The 20,579-nt window shown below is 42.4% G+C and overlaps 1 protein-coding gene across 2 annotated transcripts in view; it reads right to left on the bottom strand.

The window, feature by feature from the left end:
- Positions 1-725: 725 nt before the first annotated feature.
- UBQLN1 (ubiquilin 1) overlaps positions 726-20,579 on the bottom strand; it is a 40,193-nt gene continuing 20,339 nt past the window's right edge. For both annotated transcript variants that reach the window (XM_044273771.1, XM_044273765.1), the window contains exons 8-11: positions 9,047-9,130; positions 3,877-3,992; positions 3,030-3,195; positions 726-2,683 (exon numbers count right to left, since the gene is read on the bottom strand). In XM_044273771.1, the coding sequence (XP_044129706.1) occupies positions 2,531-2,683; positions 3,030-3,195; positions 3,877-3,992; positions 9,047-9,130 (519 nt within the window). In that variant the 3' untranslated portion in view covers positions 726-2,530. The remainder of the gene's footprint in view (positions 2,684-3,029; positions 3,196-3,876; positions 3,993-9,046; positions 9,131-20,579) is intronic.

Raw genomic sequence — 20,579 nt, 5'->3', positions numbered from 1 at the left:
TGTCGGATCCGTCCTGCGGCTAGTGTGAAAGTAGCCTTAAATAGGGCTGAGATGTCCTTAGGCCATGTGACTGATGAATGTGTCATCACTAACCTAGGAAGAGACTGAGGCGCTCTGTGTTTCTTCAAACAGCTGATTGGTGCTTCTGAACACTAAGAGAACCCTTAAAACGTGGCGGGCGGCGGCACACCTGTCACCTTCAGCTAAGATACAATCGCTTTTAAAGAAAGTGGCAAAAGTGGTATAAAGATAAATGCAAAAGGCTGCTTGCAGAAAAAAAAATAATTGACTTTTGTATGCAGGTTGCATACAGGTTTTGTAAATAACCTCTAATGGATTTCCTGTAGACTTCGCCCTTATGCTGCAACCACATCATAAATCTTTGGAGTTTAGGGCTCATGCACACAGCCATATTACACCTCCAAATTCTATGAAAATTATGGGATGATCCATTTTTTCCACTCCTCAGCCAACAGAGCCTGTAAAACAGCGTACTGATGCTGTGCAGCTCTTTATGGCCTTCATGGAATGTTGTGCGCACAGGTCACGCGATAAAAAAAAAAAAAAAAAGTTTCATGCAGTTTTTTTTTTTTAGGATCCAACAGAATGCAGCACCCCAAGGTCACAATGGTTCAAAGAACAGAAACTTTTTGCACCTATTTGTATTGTTGCAATATGAAATGTCTCAAGTGAGGTGGAAAATGAAACGTAACCAAGAAACAGGCTAGTTGGCATTTATTTATTACCTGTGCACAGGAGAGAACTACTGATAAAAACGCAGGAGAATCTGTTTGTACAATGTGGTTAAAAATTATTAGAGCACATGACACTTTCTCACATCCTGAAATCAAGTCGCATGAAACCGGACTATGGTGCTACCTGCTGTGTCAGCACAAACCCGTGTTACAAGCAGGGCCTGGTAGGATTGTGAGTTAAAGAAGCACTCCGGGATTTTTTTATTTTACATATATTAGTAACTCACCAACAGTATTCTAGCAGCGTTATTTGTTAACTCCTAACTCAGTTGCATCCATTATCAGAACCTGGTCCTGTGATCAAGTCTGACACTTTGATCTAATGTATAAACAGGAAGTCTGTCTCTCCCGTGAGGCTGTCATCTCCACCAATTAAATCCCTCCTGGCAGCTCTCAGCCCCGCACCTCTCCATGTTCCTCTGTATTCTCTAACAGATAAAATGTCTCCCCATCTAAAAAAAAACAGGAGTGGAGATATATAGTAGGTAAATGTATATGATGATTAGCTGCAGAGATGTAAACCTCCAGACTCACACCGCCTGTACGGTCTGTGTTTGCCGACTCTCCAGTATAGTTCTGTGATATGTAGCTTCACACTGGTCTTTCTGCCTCCTACATAAAAGAGCTGACAGATTAGAGATCTGACAGGGCAGAGAGGCTCAAACTGCATCACATTAGAGAACATTGAGACCCTGCAGTGTAAGGGGACAGCAGCTGTGTCATTAAGCCACTGTTATGGCTGCCCTCATAGTAGACAGAGCAGTGCAGTGAAACTGCAAAGTCAGGCATGGTTAGAAATGTAGGATTTATTAGGAGGGGAGAATGAATCAAGATGGCAAACAGCCCACAAATTACACATCAAATAGGGTATATCAAGGCATACATCGTCTATCTTATTCTTTGATAATGACCCATCCAGCCCTATATAAGCAAAGAAATAAAATCCCAGAGTGCTTCTTTAAATTTTGGCTTGACTTGATATTAAAGAATAGAAGCCACCACAAAAAGGCCTTGCTATCAGCAAAGACCCATGCATTCTCCTCTACAATGTATCTACGAAAATCTACATTCTATGTCCATGGTCACACTGCTGTTACAGTGTCTTTCACCTCGACAGCTCTTTTTGACACACTTGCAACTTCACAATTTACTAAATACAATGGATTACCTTATCTGTGTGTGGGTGCACAGTCCTGACTATTTTAAACATATTGCAGAAAAATGATAATGTTAAGTAAAAGAGGCCGAGAAAAAGGATAATGATAAATGAAAACCAAGCAGTATGAATCATACAGCGTAATGCTAGCGAAAATACATGCTGAAGTCACGAGAGCGATATTGGATCACTAATTATAACCTTATTCTTTTTAACTTCGGTATAGATTCTTTGTATTCTATATAAATTACTACCAAAGGCTACAATTTGAAAGCAGATACCTCTCGACAGAAGAAACAGTTAATTGAAGCCTGTTTACTAACTGCATGGATACAGAAAACAAAAAGAAAGGTGGTGGGGGGGGGGGGGGGGGGGGGACAAAAAAAAAAATATATATCACAAGCAAGAAAGCATAGGGTGGCCTGTGATGCATGCAACATGTTCAAATAAAAAAGCTTGGATTCCCACGGTTCAGATAACTACTGCACTTCATCCAAACGTAAATGATTCATTAGTTTGTAAGGACAATGAATTCCAAGAGTCAAACTGAAATAAAGCCGGTGTTTTATCGGGACATTATCAAAAATAAATTACACTTTTTCTGTGCTGGGAATGGTCGCTATGATGGTTGGGATCCCAGTAGTCGTTCAATAGCTGCATTGATGTCTCCTCCAGTTGCTATTAAAGCCTGTAAATTTGCTTCTCTGTTTAGGAATCCCATTGCACTGAGCTGGTCCAGCTGCTGTTGGAATCTCACTTCTGGATTCTGAAGCTGCGAGGAGAAAAAAAAATAAAAAAAAGTTATTATAGCCGCAAGTCGTTCTTGATCTTCTCCCATTATATAAAAGGGTTTCCTATAGATTTATTAAAGGAATAAAACATTACTAACAACCAAAACATATGAAGCCAATAAAGCAAATCACGTATCAAGGTCCCCTATCATTCACAAAAACACAACAATAATCCAACCTGTTCTCTCTGGCATCGTAGCAGGGCACAATAGTGCAGGGGTCTGGCCACATCACCTGCGGTATGCAGCCTCACTGTAATCAAACTTGTGGTGGACTCCCACGGACATTTGTATAAACAATTAACTATGAAGCACTTGTACATATTACCTGAGTATTAGAACCAGAAAGGGCCTGTAGCATTTGCTGTACAAACTGCTGGTGACCTGGTTCAGATATTCCAGATATTGGACTTGTGTTCTCAGTTGACACTGGAGTGGCCACTGGTGCAGGATTTGGGTTGGCAGTGCCTCCAATACCACCAAGGCCACCACTCCTAGATGTTACAAGGAAAAAAGAAAAAACAAAAACAATTTTTGAAGTCTTTTAGAGACTTTCTGACACCAGTTTTCTGGGGGTTGATAAAAGTCACAAACTTTGGCACACACCCTACTTGCGTTAAATGTAATGAAATTTTTTTTTTTTTTTTTTTTTTTTTTTTTTTAGGCGTTTGCGGCCCACTTACTACTATTCTAAAAAAGTTGGTGGTGCGGGGCCCTGCATAGCTGGTTCAACATATTCATTATAAATCTAGGCCAGGAAACAAGCATAGATTTCAGGTATAATGTATACCAGCTACTTTTCTGTAGATTTCTGTTCTGGCGCTTTTTAGAGACATGTACATAGTAATAATTGTGGCGCATCTGACACCAGAGGGGGAATAGACTGAAACCAACATGTAATGCAATAAATGTCGACGTAAGCTACAGAAGAGTTCTTTGACATGTCTGCAATATGTTACTGGCCGTTATACAGCCCACGTCTCACATAATGCAGTCGTGTAATTCCATAGATTCTAGGTCCGACAGGGTCCCACAGCATTATAAATCATTATAATGCCGTACGATACCGTCAGAGGAGCAGAGGTCAGAACAGGAACTCAATCCCCCAAGCTGCGAGTTTCTCACATTGAACTCGCTTGTCTGTGTCTGCCCTAAGGAGTATAGGTGTAACTTACCCTGGAACGAGTGAAGGAGCTTCTCTAGCCAGAGTCTGCAACCCCTGCTGGATCTGCATTAACGCTTGCATTGCTCTGGGGTTTGACATAGCGGATAATGTATCAGGATTTTGCATCTAGAAGGAAAAAGAAAGAGGGAACCAATGACAGACTACAAGCTAAATATCAAGCATATAATTTAAGATGACTGCAGCGGCCAAATGTATGTATGTATATATAAACGCATAGAAATCTATTTGGAAAAAATAAAAATAAATGAGGTCATGTTCACTATCATGGCCAAATTTTTATTGCTTAAATGCACCCAAACTGACAATTGAAGCAACATTGCAAACAGTCTTGATTAAAGTGGGTTTCCGCGAATGAAATTGTGAGGATCTCTCCTCAGGATGTGTCATCAATATCTGATAGAGCACTCCCGAGAACACGCCTATAAGCCGTTTGAAGGGGCCACTGCGCTTGGACAGTGCTGCGCATTCTCCTTAGTATATACCAAGCACTGCGCTGTACAATGTATAGTAGCTGTACTTGTTATTGCAGCTCAATCCCATTTACTTGAATGGGACTTGCCTGCACAAAGACCATGTAAGGTCACAGGACAAAAAAGAGGCAGCACTAGCTCCTTAACCACTTCAGCCCCGCTAGGTGAAACCCCCTTCATGACCAGAGCACTTTTTACACTTCGGCACTACACTCTTTCACCGTTTATCGCTCGGTCATGCAACTTACCACCCAAATGAATTTTACCTCCTTTTCTTCTCACTAATAGAGCTTTCATTTGGTGGTATTTCATTGCTGCTGACATTTTTACTTTTTTTGTTATTAATCAAAATGTAACGATTTTTTTTGCAAAAAAATGACATTTTTCACTTTCAGCTGTAAAATTTTGCAAAAAAAAACGACATCCATATATACATTTTTCGCCAAATTTATTGTTCTACATGTCTTTGATAAAAAAAAAATGTTTGGGCAAAAAAAAAAAATGGTTTGGGTAAAAGTTATAGCGTTTACAAACTATGGTACAAAAATGTGAATTTCCGCTTTTTGAAACAGCTCTGACTTTGAGCACCTGTCATGTTTCCTGAGGTTCTACAATGCCCAAACAGTAGAAAACCCCACAAATGACCCCATTTCGGAAAGTAGACACCCTAAGGTATTCGCTGATGGGCATAGTGAGTTCATAGAACTTTTTATTTTTTGTCACAAGTTAGCGGAAAATGATGATGATTTTATTTTTTTTATTTTTTCTTACAAAGTCTCATATTCCACTAACTTGCGACAAAAAATAAAAAATTCTAAAAACTTGCCATGCCCCTCACGGAATACCTTGGGGTGTCTTCTTTCCAAAATGGGGTCACTTGTGGGGTAGTTATACTGCCCTGGCAATTTAGGGGCCCAAATGTGTGAGAAGAACTTTGCAATCAAAATGTGTAAAAAATGACCGGTGAAATCCAAAAGGTGCACTTTGGAATATGTGCCCCTTTGCCCACCTTGGCAGCAAAAAAGTGTGACACATCTGGTATCGCCGTACTCAGGAGAAGTTGGGGAATGTGTTTTGGGGTGTCATTTTACATATACCCATGCTGGGTGAGAAAAATATCTTGGTCAAATGCCAACTTTGTATAAAAAAATGGGAAAAGTTGTCTTTTGCCAAGATATTTCTCTCACCCAGCATGGGTATATGTAAAATGACACCCCAAAACACATTCCCCAACTTCTCCTGAGTACGGCGATACCAGATGTGTCACACTTTTTTGCTGCCAAGGTGGGCAAAGGGGCACATATTCCAAAGTGCACCTTTCAGATTTTGCAGGCCATTTTTTACACATTTTGATTGCAAGGTTCTTCACACATTTGGGCCCCTAAATTGCCAGGGCAGTATAACTACGCCACAAGTGACCCCATTTTGGAAAGAAGACACCCCAAGGTATTCCGTGAGGGGCATGGCGAGTTCCTAGAATTTTTTATTTTTTGTCGCAAGTTAGTGGAATATGAGACTTTGTAAGGAAAAAAGAAAAAAAAAGAAAAAATCATCATTTTCCGCTAACTTGTGACAAAAAATAAAAAATTCTAGGAACTCGCCGTGCCCCTCACGGAATACCTTGGGGTGTCTTCTTTCCAAAATGGGGTCACTTGTGGCGTAGTTATACTGCCCTGGCAATTTAGGGGCCCAAATGTGTAAGAAGTACCTTGCAATCAAAATGTGTAAAAAATGGCCTGCGAAATCCGAAAGGTGCACTTTGGAATATGTGCCCCTTTGCCCACCTTGGCTGCAAAAAAAGTGTCACACATGTGGTATCGCCGTACTCAGGAGAAGTTGGGCAATGTGTTTTGGGGTGTCATTTTACATATACCCATGCTGGGTGAGAGAAATATCTTGGCAAAAGACAACTTTTCCCATTTTTTTATACAAAGTTGGCATTTGACCAAGATATTTTTCTCACCCAGCATGGGTATATGTAAAATGACACCCCAAAACACATTCCCCAACTTCTCCCGAGTACGGCGATACCACATGTGTGACACTTTTTTGCAGCCTAGATGCGCAAAGGGGCCCAAATTCCTTTTAGGAGGGCATTTTTAGACATTTGGATCCCAGACTTCTTCTCACACTTTCGGGCCCCTAAAAAGCCAGGGCAGTATAAATACCCCACATGTGACCCCACTTTGGAAAGAAGACACCCCAAGGTATTCAATGAGGGGCATGGCGAGTTCCTAGAATTTTTTTTTTTTTGCATAAGTTAGCGGATATTGATTTTTTTTGTTTTTTTCTCACAAAGTCTCACTTTCCGCTAACTTAGGACAAAAATTTCAATCTTTCATGGACTCAATATGCCCCTCACGGAATACCTTGGGGTGTCTTCTTTCCGAAATGGGGTCACATGTGGGGTATTTATACTGCCCTGGCTTTTTAGGGGCCCTAAAGCGTGAGAAGAAGTCTGGAATATAAATGTCTAAAAATGTTTACGCATTTGGATTCCGTGAGGGGTATGGTGCGTCCATGTGAGATTTTATTTTTTGACACAAGTTAGTGGAATATGAGACTTAGTAAGAAAAAACAAAAAACAAAAAATTTCCGCTAACTTGTGCCAAAAAAAATGTCTGAATGGAGCCTTACCAGGGGGGGGTGATCAATGACAGGGGGGGGTGATCAATGACAGGGGGGGTGATCAATCATATAGACTCCCTGATCACCCCCCTGTCATTGATCACCCCCCCTGTAAGGCTCCATTCAGACATCCGCATGATTTTTTACGGATCCATGGATACATGGATCGGATCCACAAAACGCATGCGGACGTGTGAATGGAGCCTTACAGGGGGGTTATCAATGACAGGTGGGTGATCAGGGAGTGTATATGGGTGATCACCCGCCTGTCATTGATCACCCCCTGTAAGGCTCCATTCAGACGTCCGCATGTGTTTTGTGGATCCGATCCATGTATCCATGGATCCGTAAAAATCATGCGGACGTCTGAATGGAGCCTTACAGGGGAGTGATCAATGACAGGGGGGTGATCAATGACAGGGGGTGATCAGGGAGTGTATATGGGTGATCACCCGCCTGTCATTGATCACCCCCCTGTAAGGCTCCATTCAGACGTCCGTATGCTTTTTACAGATCCGATCCATGTATCCGTGGATCCGTAAAAATCATGCGGACGTCTGAACGGAGCCTGACAGGGGGGTGATCAATGACAGGGCGGTGATCAATGACAGGGGGGTGATCAGGGAGTTTATATGGGGTGATCATGGGTGATCAGGGGTTAATAAGTGACGGGGGGGGTGTAGTGTAGTGTGGTGTTTGGTGCGACCGTACTGACCTACCTGAGTCCTCTGGTGGTCGATCCTAACAAAAGGGACCACCAGAGGACCAGGTAGGAGGTATATTAGACGCTGTTATGAAAACAGCGTCTAATATACCTGTTAGGGGTTAAAAAATTCGGATCTCCAGCCTGCCAGCGAGCGATCGCCGCTGGCAGGCTGCAGATCCACTCGCTTACCTTCCGTTCCTGTGCGCGCGCGTTCACAGGAAATCTCGGCTCTCGCGGGAGGACGCGTATATGCGTCCACCCAGAAGAGCAGGGCCGCCGGCAGGACGCAATCCTGCGTACGGCGGTCCTGAGGAGGTTAAAGCAGCTGATGACATGGAAATCGACCCCACTGATCCCATATGGGTGACCTATCCTGAGGATAGGTTTTTAATATTTAAGCCCCAGAAAACTCTTTGAACTATTTCCTATAGTTTATGACACTTCCGTTGCAGTTGTGTGTGTCTCTGTGATATAAGACTACAAACAAAGCCTGAGCGTAGTCACATCTAGCAGTTTCCTATATTTTCCTAATGCATGTTTGGTTGGTTAGCAAAATGTAGATAATAGATGGAAAATCATAATGGCAGGAATATATAGGTTATTTTACGGTTTCCTTTAGGTGCAAAATGGTTGCAAAGGTGGACAGAGACATTCAGTTAAAGTTTTTAACTAATTTTAATCCTCTCCCATACATCAATTTTTTCATTGGTTTTGATGACTAGTCCATTTTCTTAGAGGAGGTGACAAAAAAATTAAATAAAAAAAATATACGCCATTCTCGGGACTTGGACAAGTGATCATCTGATCAGTGATATAATACACTGCAATACTTCTGTATTACAGTGTATTATGTTAGCAGCATAATCCTGGCAAGCACTATATTAGGCCACGTCTCTAACAGGTGCACAAACACAGCTGACTTAATGAACCAAGTGCACCCAATGGAAGCATTGCCAGGGCAATGAGATATAAGAGGATTCTGCTGAAGATCTGCCATGGATTTCATCCTATGCATTGCAAAGGGTAAAATCTGCAGCATGAAGTGACATGCCAAGATTTAAAAATCCAGATTTGGTTAGCAGCGTGTGGATAACATTTCATCCACTTTGCTGGAACAGTAATATACGGTGGATTTACCACACACAAATCTGCACTGTACAAGTCCCCTGTGAACTTACCCAGATTGTCCAAACTGTCAAAGCTTTATGAACGGATGCTGTGGAAAAATTCAGTTACAACGGTGCTGCGTCCGCTCTAAAAAGTCTGGTTGGAGGAAACTGACCACCAAATGGGTAAGCTCAATGCTTCACTGCCTTTCAACATGGACGTGTTATGTGGTGATCCATTAAACATACCTGCTGAAGAAAAATGGGCATCTGTTGTCGCATCTGATCTTGAAGCTGAGGATTCCCTGCAAAGAGTGGATTATTCTGCATCATCTGGAAAACAAAATATAAATTATGTCAGCATGTCGCAACTCATGTAGTCAAAGACTAAAAGGTGGCCACACAGTCTAAAGTTGATCAAAATGGACGATTTCAACCCAAACAAATAGTTCTTTGGGTGAAATTTAAAGGGGGTCTGCAGTTTGTTTTAACTGATGATTTATCCTCCTAGATAGATCATCAGCATCTGATCGGCGGGGGTCCGACACCCAGGACCCCCACGGATCAGCTGTTTGAGAAGGCAGCAGCGCTGGCAGTAGTGCCTCGGCCTTCTCGCTGTTTACCGCAGGCCCAGTGACGTCACGACTAGTATTAACTTGCCTGGGCACGGCTAAGCTCTGTTCACTTGCATGGAGCTTAGCCCCGCCCACGCTAGTTGATACTAGTCGTGACGTCACTGGGCCAGCGGTAAACCGTGAGAAGGCCGCGGCGCTGCCTGACCGCCGCTGCCTTCTCAAACAGCTGATCGGCGGGGGTCCCGGGTGTCGGACCCCCGCCAGTCAGATGCTGATGATCTAGGAGGATAGATCAGTTTAAACAAACTGTAGAACCCCTTTAACTATGAGCAAATGTTTTAGCCAAGAGATGACAGGCCAATATTGACAGAAAAGTTGGCTGTATTTAATACTTTCGAATGATAGATTAAAGATTTTTCTTTACCAGAAATATTGTTAGAGGATGAAAGTTCTTTCTTTGAAAGAACATTGCCAAAAAGATGTTTCGTCCGTCACCCGACGTTTAATCAACTATAATTGCCAATATGGACTAAAATGTGTATGGCTGTGTCCAACCATCAACCAACCTACTTCTAATTCTAAGGGGAAATCAATACCCATACACTCAATCCCAGAGACAATGGGAACAACCGAACAGGATGAGAAACGTAAGGGATCTTCCTCCTCAAACAGATCATTTGAGAGAGGATTGTTTATTGTCATCATCTGCACCATCACCCACTCAGAATCAAACAGAGAATTCAACTTTTTTAGGCCAAACTATTCAACAAAATCCCTATGCATTAGGCCTCTTGCATATGAACGTGTGCGCCCCCTGGTGCATTTCGGCCCGCACCATAGCCAACACCCACCGTGGGGCAGCCGCAACGAAACGCAGACCAATTCACTTTAATGGGACCGCGATCCTGCCGTTCCGCAAAAACATGGGACATGTTCTATCTTTTTGCGGAACGGAAGCACAGACCGATACAGAGATGTGCTGAAATGGGATTAGATCTGATGGACCTTCCAGGTTTTAATGATCTTATGGAACTCCTTAATGATAACGAGAAACCAAGAGGAGAGGGACCATTTACAAACCTCAGCAATAAGAGTACCAAAAACCCACCCAAGCATGGAGAATCACATATAGAGCTATTTTTGAACTTGGTTATTAGAGACCTCTGTAATCTGACAAAGATACCCATGCACAAAAACTATACATATGAGGAAATGGAAGGCCTTAAAAATCTAGGCGGGAATAACAACTTGATAATTAAACCCTCTGATAAAAGGGGGGAAATACTGTTATCCTCAATTATCAGCAGTATAGGAATATGTGCATGGCTCTTCTATCAGATCAGACTAACTATGAGGTACTGAAACATGATCCAACTAAGCAGTACAAATCAGAATGGCTTTAGGGCTGCCCTAGCTGTTTTACTGGCTAGGGCAGTGCTAAATCCCCCCATCAGTGCCGGTGACCTCACCGGGCTTCCTGGCAGCCCCACGGAGAGCCCGGTACGTCACTGGATCTCCAAAAAATGCCTTTGCCCTGCATGATTTAGCGCAGGGCAAAGGAGAGCATCGGAGCATGAACTGCTTCGATGCTCAAGTCGGTGGGGCTGCCGGGGTGAAAATGGAGGTATGTCCAGGTTCAGAGCTTTTAAGGATCACTCGTCACCGTAAACAAACTGCAACTAACAGTTTATTGAGGTGGGAAAGTTTCCATCCTAAACCCCTTAGGCTGGGTTCACACGGGCGTGTCCGGATGCGTCCCGGTGTACTGCGGCAAACCCGCGCGATTAGGTACGCAATTGCAGTCAGTTTTGACTGCGATTGCGTTCCGATGTTCAGTTTTTATCGCGCGGGTGCAATGCGTTTTGCACTCGCGCGATAAAAAAACCGACTGTGGCACCCAGACCCAAACTTCTTCACAGAAGTTCAGGTTTGGGTTAGTTGTAGTGTAGATTGTATTATTTTCCCTTATAACATGGTTATAAGGGAAAATAATAGCATTCTGAATACAGAATGCATAGTAGGTGATCAATTGAGGGTTAAAATTTATTTATTTTATTTTAAAAAATTAACTCGCCTTCTCTTGATCGCGTAGTTCCCGGTCTCTTCTGATGAGCTGTCAGCTAAAGGACCTTTGGTGACGTCAGATCACATGCTCCAATCACATGGTCCATCACCGTGGTGATGGACCATGTGATTGGAGCATGTGATCTGACGTCACCAAAGGTCCTTTAGCCGACAGCTCATCAGAAGAGACCGGGAACTACGCGATCAAGAGGAGAAGGGGAGTTAATTTTTTTAATTTTATTTTAACCCTCAATTGATCACCTACTATGCATTCTGTATTCAGAATGCTATTTTCCCTTATAACCATGTTATAAGGGAAAATAATACAGTGAATAGACTATCACCTAGCAACCATGCGTGAAAATCGCACCACATCCGCACTTGCTTGCGGATGCTTGCGATTTTCACTCAGCCGAATTCACTTCTATGAGGACTGCGTTGCGTTATAAACAAACGCACAATATAGAGCATGCTGCTATTTTCACGCAATGCATAAGTAATGCGTGAAAATCACAGCTCATGTGCACAGCCCCATAGAAATGAATGGGTTCAGATTCAGTGCGGGTGCAATGCGTTCACCTCCCGCATTGCACCCGCGCAGAAATCTCACCCGTGTGAACTCAGCCTTAGGAGGGGCATCCCCAAGGGTCAGTTTTTAAGAACTCGGCGAAACTGCTCTACTTTGGAGGAATTTATTAGAGTTGGTGAGGTTTTCAGGGACAGCTCAGGAACTAAAGTGTATCGTGCCTGGAATTTTGCAAATTGCAATACTAGGTGTGATATTTGATGCAGTGTCAATGTGGGCAAAACATGTAGGGAGTTTAAAATATGAATTTTGGAACACCTCGGGGATATTAGAAATAAACGAGAAACAGATTGTGAGACATTCAGTTACAACATAATGGAGATTTTGCTGGTATCTCCTTTATGATTAAAGTTGTTTGCACATCAATCAGGGGAGGAAATTCTGATCAGATATTAAAACATAAGGAATCGCAGTGGATATACCGATTAAATACAGTCTCACCCACAGGAATAAATGAGAATATTGACTTTACATGCTTCACTTAAAACTAGTCCATATATGCTACACATAATATGGGGTCCCCTTAGTGCTCCCCTATCAGTTGACCCTTTATTTGTGCATGTAGGATGGGGTAGGTTTTCTGCCCCAATCCTTATTTAGCATGGATTCAGATATACAGGGAGTGCAGAATTATTAGGCAAGTTGTATTTTTGAGGATTAATTTTATTATTGAACAATAACCATGTTCTCAATGAACCCAAAAAACTCATTAATATCAAAGCTGAATATTTTTGGAAGTAGTTTTTAGTTTGTTTTTAGTTTTAGCTATTTTAGGGGGATATCTGTGTGTGCAGGTGACTATTACTGTACATAATTATTAGGCAACTTAACAAAAAACAAATATATACCCATTTCAATTATTTATTTTTACCAGTGAAACCAATATAACATCTCAACATTCACAAATATACATTTCTGACATTCAAAAACAAATCAGTGACCAATATAGCCACCTTTCTTTGCAAGGACACTCAAAAGCCTGCCATCCATGGATTCTGTCAGTGTTTTGATCTGTTCACCATCAACATTGCGTGCAGCAGCAACCACAGCCTCCCAGACACTGTTCAGAGAGGTGTACTGTTTTCCGTCCTTGTAAATCTCACATTTGATGATGGACCACTGGTTCTCAATGGGGTTCAGATCAGGTGAACAAGGAGGCCATGTCATTAGATTTTCTTCTTTTATACCCTTTCTTGCCAGCCACGCTGTGGAGTACTTGGACGCGTGTGATGGAGCATTGTCCTGCATGAAAATCATGTTTTTCTTGAAGGATGCAGACTTCTTCCTGTACCACTGCTTGAAGAAGGTGTCTTCCAGAAACTGGCAGTAGGACTGGGCATTGAGCTTGACTCCATCCTCAACCCGAAAAGGCCCCACAAGCTCATCTTTGATGATACCAGCCCAAACCAGTACTCCACCTCCACCTTGCTGGCGTCTGAGTAGGACTGGAGCTCTCTGCCCTTTACCAATCCAGCCACGGGCCCATCCATCTGGCCCATCAAGACTCACTCTCATTTCATCAGTCCATAAAACCTTTGAAAAATCAGTCTTGAGATATTTCTTGGCCCAGTCTTGACGTTTCAGCTTGTGTGTCTTGTTCAGTGGTGGTCGTCTTTCAGCCTTTCTTACCTTGGCCATGTCTGAGTATTGCACACCTTGTGCTTTTGGGCACTCCAGTGATGTTGCAGCTCTGAAATATGGCCAAACTGGTGGCAAGTGGCATCTTGGCAGCTGCACGCTTGACTTTTCTCAGTTCATGGGCAGTTATTTTGCGCCTTGGTTTTTCCACACGCTTCTTGCGACCCTGTTGACTATTTTGAATGAAACGCTTGATTGTTCGATGATCACGCTTCAGAAGCTTTGCAATTTTTAGAGTGCTGCATCCCTCTGCAAGATATCTCACTATTTTTTACTTTTCTGAGCCTGTCAAGTCCTTCTTTTGACCCATTTTGCCAAAGGAAAGGAAGTTGCCTAATAATTATGCACACCTGATATAGGGTGTTGATGTCATTAGACCACACCCCTTCTCATTACAGAGATGCACATCACCTAATATGCTTAATTGGTAGTAGGCTTTCGAGCCTATACAGCTTTGAGTAAGACAACATGCATAAAGAGGATGATGTGGTCAAAATACTAATTTGCCTAATAATTCTGCACTCCCTGTATAGCGTGAAATGACTCCCCCTTTAACAATAGGGTATTGTATAATATTCTGCCCGGAATATCTATGTATAGATATAATAAATATACAAAAAACAATAATTATATATTCTCTTATATAATAGGTTTCCTTGTATGCCCAATCTTTCTCCAATGTATTTTTATTTTTGGTATGCAAGGTGTGCCTCTTTAGGAATGGAATTTGACCACTATGGCACTGATCTAAGATAATAATCCCTATTGCTGTTTTAAATAAAGTTGCTGCTGTTTTCTATACAGCATAGTATTGACAGCCTAAGCAGCAGAACGCATCGCTGTGTGAGTCATAGCGTCAGGCCACATCAGCCTGATGCAATAGTGAGATGCGTGTCCTCCTCCTTTTAAGTGCGTTAATATACCATACACCGATCCATACCAAGGACCGGCGTGCATATTATTTACAGCGCTGCGCCCCCCCCCCCCCTTTTTTTGCTACAAGGGGCCCCGAGTAGCATTGAGAGATTATGAATCTATGTACTGGGATGGCAATCTTACCATAAGAACCCCTACATTGATATGCTACATATGCGCAGGTATTTGGCCCTAGTGGCCAGGCAAGAGACATGTTTATTTGTTTATTAACATCTGAAACTTACTTATTCACTATTGGACGCCATATGGGGGGGGGGCCCCCCTAATAGGGCTTATTTGGTCATATTAGGGTATCATAGGCTGCTGATACCTTTATCAGATATTTGACAACTCCTTAGTGGTTATATCTCACCTTATTATTCTGTATTTCCTTCTTTAACCACTTCAACCCCCCTAGCTGAAACACCCTTAATGACCAGGCCACTTTTTACACTTCTGCACTACACTACTTTTACCGTTTATTGCTCGGTCATACAACTTACCACCCAAATGAATTTTACCTCCTTTTCTTCTCACTAATAGAGCTTTCATTTGGTGGTATTTCATTGCTGCTGACATTTTTACTTTGTTATTAATCGAAATTTAACGATTTTTTTGCAAAAAAAAAAAAAAACAATCCATATATACATTTTCCGCTAAATTTATTGTTATACATGTCTTTGATTTAAAAAAAATGGTTTGGGTAAAAGTTATAGCGTTTACAAACTATGGTACAAAAATGTGAATTTCCGATTTTTGAAGCAGCTCTGACTTTCTGAGCACCTGTCACGTTTCCTGAGGTTCTACAATGCCCAGACAGTACAAACACCCCCACAAATGACCCCATTTCGGAAAGTAGACACCCTAAGGTATTCACTGATGGGCATAGTGAGTTCATTGATGGGCATAGTGAGTTCATAGAACTTTTTATTTTTTGTCACAAGGAAAATGATGATTTATTTATTTTTTTCTTACAAAGTCTCATATTCCACTAACTTGTGACAAAAAATAAAAACTTCCATGAACTTACTATGCCCATCACGAAATACCTTGGGGTGTCTTCTTTCCAAAATGGGGTCACTTGTGGGGTAGTTATACTGCCCTGGCATTCTAGGGGCCCTAATGTGTGGTAAGTAGTTTGAAATCAAAATGTGTAAAAAATTACCTGTGAAATCCGAAAGGTGCTCTTTGGAATGTGTGCCCCTTTGCCCACCTAGGCTGCAAAAAAGTGTCACATGTGGTATCGCCGTACTCAGGAGAAGTTGGGGAATGTGTTTTGGGGCGTCATTTTACATATACCCATGCTGGGTAAGATAAATATCTTGGCAAAAGACAACTTTTCCAATTTTTATTTATCTCACCCAGCATGGGTATATGTAAAATGACACCCCAAAACACATTGCCCAACTTCTCCCGAGTACGGCGATACCAGATGTGTGACACTTTTTTGCAGCCTAGATGCGCAAAGTGGCCCAAATTCCTTTAAGGAGGGCATTTTTAGACATTTGGATCCCAGACTTCTTCTCACGCTTTTGGGCCCCTAAAATGCCAGGGCAGTATAAATACCCCACATGTGACCCCACATTTTTTTTGGCACAAGTTAGCGGAACTTTTTTTTTTTTTTGTATTTTCTCACAAAGTCTCCCTTTCCGCTAACTTGAGACAAAAATTTCAATCTTTCATGGACTCAATATGCCCCTCACGGAATACCTTGGGGTGTCTTCTTTCCGAAATGGGGTCAAATGTGTGCCCTGGCATTTTAGGGGCCCTAAAGCGTGAGAAGAAGTCTGGAATATAAATGTCTAAAAAAATTTACGCATTTGGATTCCATGAGGGGTATGGTGAGTTCATGTGAGATTTTATTTTTTGACACAAGTTAGTGGAATATGAGACTTTGTAAGAAAAAGAAAAAAAAAAAAAAAAAAATAAAAAAAAAATAAAATTTCCGCTAACTTGGGCCAAAAAAAAAAAAAAAAAAAAAAAATAATGTCTGAATGGAGCCTTACGGGGGGTGATCAATGACAGGGGGGTGATCACCCATATAGACTCCCTGATCACCCCCCTGTCAGGCTCCATTCAGACGTCCGTATGATTTTTACGGATCCACAAAACACATACGGACGTCTGAATGGAGCCTTACAGGGGGGTGATCAGGGAGTCTATATGGGGTGATCACCCCCCTGTCATCGATCACCCCCCTGTAAGGCTCCATTCAGACATCCGTATGTGTTTTGCGGATCCGATCCATGTATCCGTGGATCCGTAAAAATTATACGGATGTCTGAATGGAGCCTTACAGGGGGATGATCAATGACAGGGGTGTGATCAGGGAGTCTATATGGGGTGATCAGGGGTTCATAAGGGGTTAATAAGTGACAGGGGGGGTGTAGTGTAGTGTAGTGGTGTTTGGTGCTACTTTACACAGCTACCTGTGTCCTCTGGTGGTCGATCCAAACAAAAGAGACCACCAGAGGACCAGGTATATTAGACGCTGTTATCAAAACAGCGTCTAATATACCTGTTAAGGGTTTAAAAAAAAAAAAAAAAAAATCACCTTCCGATCCTGTGAACGCGCGCGCCTGTGTGCGCGCATTCACAGGAAATCTCACGTCTCGCGAGATGACGCATATATGCGTGACTGTGCGCAGGGCTGCCGCCTCCGGAACGCGATCCTGCGTTAGGCGGTCCGGAGGCGGTTAACACAAATATATTTTTTTATTAAATGGACACATTTCCATTTGTTTGTTGTCTCCTGATGAGCTAGTGTCTGAGTGGCACAGCGAAACGCGTAGGGACGTAGCGGGACCTAAGTGGATATATTTGTTTAATATCCATTTAAAGGGGTTATCCCACTTCGCCTTTTCATACTTACCAGAGCGCCGTTCACTTCCTGGATTCTGGCTGGGGGCGGGCTTCATCTTGATTGAAGTCTTCTCCCGGCTGGGCCGCGCGCTGGACTGAACGCGCACGCTGCCGCGCATGCGCCATGGTGGCTTATTCCTGTCCAGTATAGTACAGAGCCGGCGTGCGCGGCTCTGTACTATTCTGGCCAGGAAAAAGGACACCATCGAGCATGCGCAGCGGCGTGCACGTTCAGGACAGCGAGTGTCCCGGCCGGGAGAAAAGGATGAGTCTTCTGCGCAAGCGCGGCCACCAAGATTCCGGAGAAGAGCGGTGGCCATAACCAGGGGAGACCGAATGACAACAACGAGGTAAGTGGGGAAGAATTTTATCCTAAACGGTGGGAATTTGTTAATCAAATATATTTACAAAAATGATCACTGTCAAATTATTAACAGATTTAACAGTGATCATTATGATGGGATAACCCCTTTAATATCCATTACATCATTTCATTTATTTTGCTCATTTTTTGTAGTGCAACATAGTAAGGATTGTAATTTAGTATTGACATAATAAAGTTTAGTGTGATTGACATAACTTATTACTTTGACCTGACTACTGGACATCTATTGACATTATGGTGATAAGATTATTTTCTGTGTCAGGGACTAAATAGGGCGACCAGGAGGTTCCTGACACGGGATCGCCCCTATCAGGGAGGCTATTCCGTTTTTAGGCAGGGACTCAATAGGAATAGGGAGAGGATTAGGGATATATATTTCCTCTTCTACATACCGGTAGTACTGAATTTCCTATGAGCTACAGGAGGTGATACCAAGTTACTTTTTTAGAATTAATATGAAAAGTTATGTTTTAGTGGTGTTTGCCTGCGATACCTTCAGGTTTAATGAAGTCAGGGGATGGACAAAAGATCTGTGATTGGTCCTTCAAAGAAGTAGCTTTTGTTAATGAATGATCTTCCTTTGAACAAAAGATGGTTTTGCCCAACTAATGAAAATATTTAATGTGGAAGACTTCTTTTATGACAATAATTGTTTGACATTGGTTGGCTAAAACGATCGATCACAGTTAAATTTCACTATCATTTTGATCAACTTTCTACTAAAATGTATGGATACTTTAATAGAAGTAACAGTCACTTACGGCAAGGTACTAAACCATGAACATGTACAAAAATCAAATGCAAGAGCAAAGGCCCATTCAGCAGGTAATCAGGACGACCTGTCCCTGATAATTGCCTGCTCGCCATTGGAGGTGAGAGCTGCATTTACATGCAGCAATCATCATCTCCATGTGGGAACAAGTGACTACTCGTTTAATTGGGTGATCAGCAGCACCTTAATGCCTCAACGTCAGTGTTTTGGTCAGTAATTTCCATCAATGTTTGTGAGCCAAGACTAGATGCGGCTCTAAACACAGAACAGGTGCAGATCTTTTCCTTATACCTTATGTCTATGGAGGCTCCAATCCTAGTTTTGGCTCACAATCACTGACGGAAATCACTGACCAAAACACTGACCTGTGATTGAGGCTTTACACAGGGAAATTATCTAGAAAGAGTGTTCCTAGGATCATTGGCCCATGTAAGGGGATCTTTAAAAAGGCAATATCAAACAAATATATTACCACCATAGTAGCAAAACAGGACTCCAACCTGTGGCTTTGCAGCAGCCCATCAGGGAATCATGGGAGCTGTAGTTTTGTAACGGCTGAAAAGCCACAGGTCGGGTAACAATGTTCTAGATCATAGCCTGCTATATTCCTTGACATGGGATATGCATAAGGTGCGTTATTCTGTTATAAGAGGGAGTTCACATCAATTATTTTTCTGTTCTTCTGATCCGTCAGAACAGAAAAAAAGAAAACAAACAGATCCTGTGCATCAGTTATGCACACTTGGCATCAGTTTGAGCCATTTCCGCACGGGGTCAATTTTTTTTTTCCCAGGCGGTAAAAAAGTGCTGCATGCATTACTTTTTTTCCTGTCTAAAAAAAATGATAGTTACACTTACCGGTAATTTGATTTTCAAGAGTCCATGACAGCACCATGAGAGAGAGAGGGTCCGCCTCCCAGGATAGGAAACCCACAGGTATAAAAAAAGGAGGAGCCTCTCGGTTCCTCAGTGGTTTTCAGAGAAGAGAAGCCCCCCATAAACCAATCATCTGACTTTCCTCGCTTGCTTGGTTGAAGACATATGCTCTCTTCACGTTTAATTATATCCTCTTTTTTTTTTTTTTCACACTTCCTGACCATACCCAAGAACTGTCACCAACAACGAAGTAAAAAAGGAAATTTAGGGGCGCTTTCATGGACTCTTGAAAATCAAATTATCTGCAAGTGTAATTTGCAATTTTCAATATAGTCCATGACAGCACCATGAGAGATCCCAGAGAAAAACTAGGGTGGGACCACGGCCTGGAGAACCTTACGACCAAAAGGACAAGTCAGAAGAAGAAAGATCCAACCTATAGTGCTTAAAGAAGGTCAAGGGAGATGACCAAGTTGGGGCTTTGCAGATGTCTGGATTGAAGCTTCTGCTCTCTATGCCCAAGAGGTTGCCACCGCTCTTGTTGAGTGAGCAGACCATCCCCGGGGAGCCGGCTTCTATAGGGAAACATAAGCTAAACAGATAGCCTGCATTATCCACCTAGCTAATGAACTCTTGCTAGCTGATTTTGCTTTATTAGGCCCTGCAAGTATAAACAAAGAGGTTGTCTTCCTCCACCCGTTGGTGGCCTCTAAATAAGTCAGCACACATCTCCTAACATTCAAATGATAGATCTCAGCTTCCTTAGAGTGATCAGAAAAGGAAGGGAGAAATACTTCCTGGGCCTTGTGAAAATCCGAGACTACCTTGGGGAAAAAAGCTGGATCGGGGCGAAGAGTAATCCTGTCCTCCTGAATGGACATATAAGGAGGGTTGATCTCACCTAATCTCCTGGCTGATGTGATGGCCACTAAAAATACATTTTAATGTTAGAATTTTAATGGGGGACTTCAGAGAGGGGTTCAAAGGGCGCCTTAACCAAAGCCTGAAGGACCAGGCCAAGGTCCCAAGGAGGGGCCCTAGCGATCCTAGCCGGGATGTTCCTAGCAACGGCCTTACAAAATCTAACCATCAAACGATGAGCAGCTATA

The sequence above is a fragment of the Bufo gargarizans genome, chromosome 1, assembly GCF_014858855.1.
Source record: "Bufo gargarizans isolate SCDJY-AF-19 chromosome 1, ASM1485885v1, whole genome shotgun sequence".
In the NCBI taxonomy this organism is placed as follows: Eukaryota; Metazoa; Chordata; class Amphibia; order Anura; family Bufonidae; genus Bufo; species Bufo gargarizans.
The sequence above is the reverse complement of the archived record's forward strand: the minus strand, read 5'-3'. Positions and strand labels throughout refer to the sequence as shown.